The 4,376-nt window shown below is 63.7% G+C and overlaps 1 protein-coding gene across 1 annotated transcript; it reads right to left on the bottom strand.

The window, feature by feature from the left end:
* Positions 1 to 219: 219 nt before the first annotated feature.
* On the bottom strand, positions 220 to 3,835 carry LDB1 (LIM domain binding 1). Its single transcript, XM_009894248.1, has 9 exons — positions 3,735 to 3,835; positions 3,108 to 3,152; positions 2,853 to 2,928; positions 2,428 to 2,530; positions 2,044 to 2,216; positions 1,562 to 1,684; positions 1,300 to 1,383; positions 876 to 999; positions 220 to 449 (listed from the first exon to the last, which is right to left on the bottom strand). Exons 1-9 carry the CDS (start codon positions 3,752 to 3,754, stop codon positions 220 to 222), a joined length of 978 nt encoding a protein of 325 aa, XP_009892550.1. The 5' UTR covers positions 3,755 to 3,835.
* Positions 3,836 to 4,376: the final 541 nt, after the last annotated feature.

The raw sequence follows: 4,376 nt of genomic DNA, 5'->3' as shown, positions 1-4,376 counted from the left end.
CCCCCCCCAAACACCACAGCCCCTTTCCCCAGCCACCAGGGCCACCTCCTCATCTCCATCGCAGGACCCGAGGCCTGGGAACCGTGTGGGGCAGCACATCCTCACCCCCTTCCAGCCAAGCAAAGCAGCTCTGGGAAGCAGCTGGGACACCCTCTCCTTCTCCCCATCATCCAGAGAGAGCTGAGGGGGCTTGGACAGGCAGTCCCCAGGGGTCTCTCCCTAGCCACTCCCGGGGTCTGGGGCAGGGAGCCCTCCCCTCCACCCCGGGGGAGGAAGAGAGAATGGAAACGGGATGCTTACAGGTACCTGACTGGACAGGGCAAAGGTGCTGGCCGGGCTCTTCTTCTTGCTGTTGCTGTTGTTGGTGTTTCCCCCACCGGAGCTCATGGTGCTGCCCCCCGACATCTTCCTTTTCCGGCGCTTGCTGGGCTGCTGCCGCGCTGGCTCCGCTGGCGGAGCAGGGAGACACGGTCATTCCCGATGAGAAGGAGCCGGTGCCCCCCCGCCCCTTCTCTGCAAACTCCCCTTCTCCGCAAGGACCATATCCCTCCCCCGGGGCAGCACCACCAGCCCCCTCCCCTCCACAGCTTCACTGTCCCCCAAGCGCAGGGGACAGGAGAGGGCTCAGGGAAGATTTCCATCCCCGCTTTGCTTCCCACAAGCGGTTGGCATTCCCTGGGCAGGGAGCACCGGCTGCCTGCAGCCCCGCTCTGCCCCAGAGGGAAGGCACGACAGCAGAGAAGTAAGCCACCTGCCTGACTCGCTGCCCCCCAGCCTCACAAGACGAGGCCAGGGACAAGCTCCAGGGCTGAGAGAAGCCTGTGCTGCGGGCAGAGCCTGAGCAGGGAGACCCGTGGGCAGAGCGTGAGACTCACCAGGCGGAGCGACCATCCGCTGCCACTTCTGGAAGAGGCAAGTCTTGAGGCAGTCCCGGGGACTGAGGCTGTAGGTCTTGTGCCGTGACATGAGCTCCTGCATTGGTTCTAGGATTACACAGAGCTGCAGGGAACAGACACGGGGTTAAAGCATGATGCCCCAGGGCACAGCAAAAGCCCCTCCGTCGGGCAGCCGTCTGCGCTGCACTGACCCAAGCCACGCTGGAAGCCTGCGGACTCCAGCAGACCCACTGCTCCGCGGCTCTCTGCAGCCCATCTGCAAGATCCCTCTTGCAGAGCCTGCCCCGCTGCCTCCCGCACCCCAGGGCAGCCAGGCGGCAGGCAGCTGAGAGCGCCAGGCATGGCCACCCTAGGCCCCCTGCCAGCAGCAGAGCTGCGTCCCCACCTCTTCCCACACGCTTACTCGGAGGTAGTTGAGTGTGGAGTTTGAGAGCCCACAGCGGGTGATGTTCTTGGATAACTGGTCCAGCATCTGGGGGTCCTGCGCCTAGGGGCGAGAGCGACAGATGGCTCAGCTGCATCCGGGCTGGGGACAGCCCACCCGTGTCCCAGCTTGCAATGGGGGGGGGATAGGGTGGAGGCCCCCCAAACCTGCGCAGCAGGGAGAGGAGCTCAGCAGCCCTGTGTCACTCGTGCCCCGGGAGGGCTCCCAGAGTGGTACTCACATGCATGGCAAGGATGCTGCGGGGGATGAGCTCTCGATGCTGGCGGATGCTGAAATGCCACGTCTTTATCCTCATCATGTCGTCGAACATGAATTCCAGGTAGAGCCGCCCCTCCACACACACCTGGACAGGGCACAGGGTCAGGCACAGGCTGCCTCCACTTCCCCCAGCCCAGATCCCCTGGGAACCCAGCGCTGCACATGGGGACACCCTCCCGGTGGCTTACCCCTGTCTGCCATGAGATTCAGAACAAACCAAACCCATGAGCCCACAAGGACCAGGGGATCTCTGCAAGAAGGGGATGCTGCAGGGGCTACAGGGATGCTAAGCTGGGAGGAACTGGCTGGGGCACGTGGAATTACAGCATGGCACTCAACAAGCCATGGAAACCAGCGTCCCTCACCCTGTGGGACCAAAGCCACTGCAAGGCCACATCGGACCAAGACACGAGGGGCTGGAGTAGCTGTGGGTGCTGCCGGTACCTGGGTGAACATGGGTTTGCCGTGCTGGGTGACCATGGTGCATTGGTCACAGTCCAGAGAGACGAAGTTGTTGTGGAAGGACTCCTTGGGGTGCTTCAGCACGTAGTAGAGCTCTGTGGCCCCTCCTTCAAAGATGCTGCGGAAGTAACGGGGAATCAGAGTCCGGCCGATCGCTGGAGCGGGAGGAGAAGGAAGATAATGTCAGTAAACCTGTCTCGCGCTGACGTGCCTTGCGGCTGCATGGGGAGAGGGTTCCCCAGTTCCCACTGGCTGGAGGCAGCTGAGCTCCAACACCCTGCCCGCATCCCCCTGCACAGCACAACCGCCGCATCTCTTGCCGGAGGAGCAATGTCCTGGGGAAGGAGGGCTCAAGCTGCTACTCACTGTATCTCTTTGGTCCATCCTCCAAGCAGAAAGTGATTGTTAACATGGCATCATCCTCGAAGAACTCCGTGGTGAAGGCGTCCCACCACAGATTGTCACATTCCTGGGGACAGCAGAGAGATGCCAGGTTACGGGGAGGAGTGACAGACAGACAGACAGACCCCGGCTGCCAGGCACAGCAGCCATGTGCTCAGCCTGTGCTCCCGGCTGAGTGCTCAGAGACGGGGATGATGAGCCCTGCCCCACGGCCAAGCGAGGGACAAAGCACTTGGGGACCTTCACAGCAGGACAGGACCCCGCTTGCCAAGGGGATTCCTCCTAGAGCCTAGGCAGAGGACAGGCAACGCAGAGGACCCCATCCCCAAAACACACACCCGGGAGTGTCCCCCTGCCCCTGGCCACCCCCCTCTCCCCCCGCTCCCCACCTCTGTCCAGTTCTGCAGCCGTTTGTTGAGCTCAAATATCCTGTAGTCGGTCTGGTTCCCATACGGCGTGTGCCTCCTGCCCAGAGAGCAGAGCAAGCAGTCAGAGGGGGAGGCGGCCACGGGGTGGGGAAGGGTCCCGAGCCCACGGTGGGGGACACACGGTCCCGCCAGGGCTGGGCAGAGTCCGAGCAACCCCCTCGCCATGGACACAAGCTCCCCTCCCAGCAGAGTCCCCCACCAGACCCCCACGCTTACCCGATTCCAGGCTCCAGGTACGTCGGTGGGTACATGGGAGTAGGTCTGGGGGGGGCAAAGAAACACAGGCAGGTCAGTGCTGGCGGGGATCCCCCTCCCTGCCCGCCGCAGCTCCCCCCACCCTGTCTACAGCAGCGGGCAGTCGGGTTTGCTGGAGGCAAGACCCCACACATGGTGTGGGCTGCACCTTGGCTGCCATGGCCCCATGGAGGCACCCGCACCCCTGAAACTGGGCTCTGCTCCCGTATCCGTGGCTGCTCCACCAGCCCCGGGACCTGGCCCGTGGCTCTCCGGAGATGTGCCCAGCTCCTCTTGAGGTTGGAGAAGGGGCTGTGTTGGCAGGAGTTGGGAGCACTCCCTGTCCTGGGTCATCCCAGGGGCTTGGCCTGGCAAGGGGCTTGGCCCCACACAGCTCAGGGACCTGGGGGCTCCCTTCATCCCAAATATCCCCCTTTTCTCCTCCCAGTCCCACCTGTGCCTGCTCCGATCCTGTCCCTCCCCGTCTGCTAACTCAACTCCATGTGCCGCAGTCTCTGTACGCTACTGGGGAGCATGACAGAGAGACCCCGGGGTGCAGACTGCAGAGCACCCACAACTTTGCAGACCACTCCCCGTGCCCAAGCTCACCCCACATCTCGATCCAGCATGGTGCCCGGGTGGAAGGGGGGGAAGGCGTTGCCGTTCGGGGGCTCCTTTGGCGAGTACAGCTTGAACGACTTAGAGGAACAGCCTGGAGAGAGAGAGGGGACATGGGTCAGCCGGGGGAACCCCATGAAGAGAGACACCCTGCTGTGAGGAGGAGGAGGAGGAAGGATGCAGGACCAGCCAAGCCCCCATCAGCACAGCCCCATCCCTCCTCTGTTCCCCCCCACAAATGCCAGCCCAGCCCCTTCACCCCACACAGCTCCAGGCCTTCCCCATGCAGGAATGGGATCCACAGGGTCAGGGCTGAGCTCTCGGGATCAGCCGCCGGAGGGGCCCGGCCCCATCCCAGGGGTTTCCCACTGGTGCCCAGAGTTTGCCAGTTCTCAGCTGGCTGGAATCTGGGGATGGTGCCTGAAGGGGACAGCCCAGCTGGTGAGCCGGGGAGGGGGGGGGAGGCATCTGGGCCCTATCCTCCCCCCGGGCCCGCCCTCCCGCGCCGCTCCTAATCCCACCGACCCGACCTGGGAATCACACGGGATCTTTTTGCTGACCTTTCTATCGTCATGGCGACGGGTGAATAATCGCCCGGAGGGACGGATGGCGGGTCCCCAGGCAGCCACCATC

This window comes from Charadrius vociferus, unplaced genomic scaffold (genome assembly GCF_000708025.1).
Source record: "Charadrius vociferus isolate BGI_N301 unplaced genomic scaffold, ASM70802v2 scaffold711, whole genome shotgun sequence".
Lineage (NCBI taxonomy): Eukaryota > Metazoa > Chordata > Aves > Charadriiformes > Charadriidae > Charadrius > Charadrius vociferus.
The sequence above is the reverse complement of the archived record's forward strand: the minus strand, read 5'-3'. Positions and strand labels throughout refer to the sequence as shown.

Bases quoted from the DNA above. Each gene is read 5' to 3' on its own strand.
- LDB1 (XM_009894248.1), bottom strand. From the start codon at position 3,754: ATGCTGGATCGAGATGTGGG. The intron at 2,929-3,107 runs GTAAGCGTGGGG...CTCTCTGGGCAG, and splicing joins TACCTGGAGCCTGGAATCGG to GAGGCACACGCCGTATGGGA. The intron at 2,217-2,427 runs GTGAGTAGCAGC...CTCCCGCTCCAG, and splicing joins GGATGGACCAAAGAGATACA to CGATCGGCCGGACTCTGATT.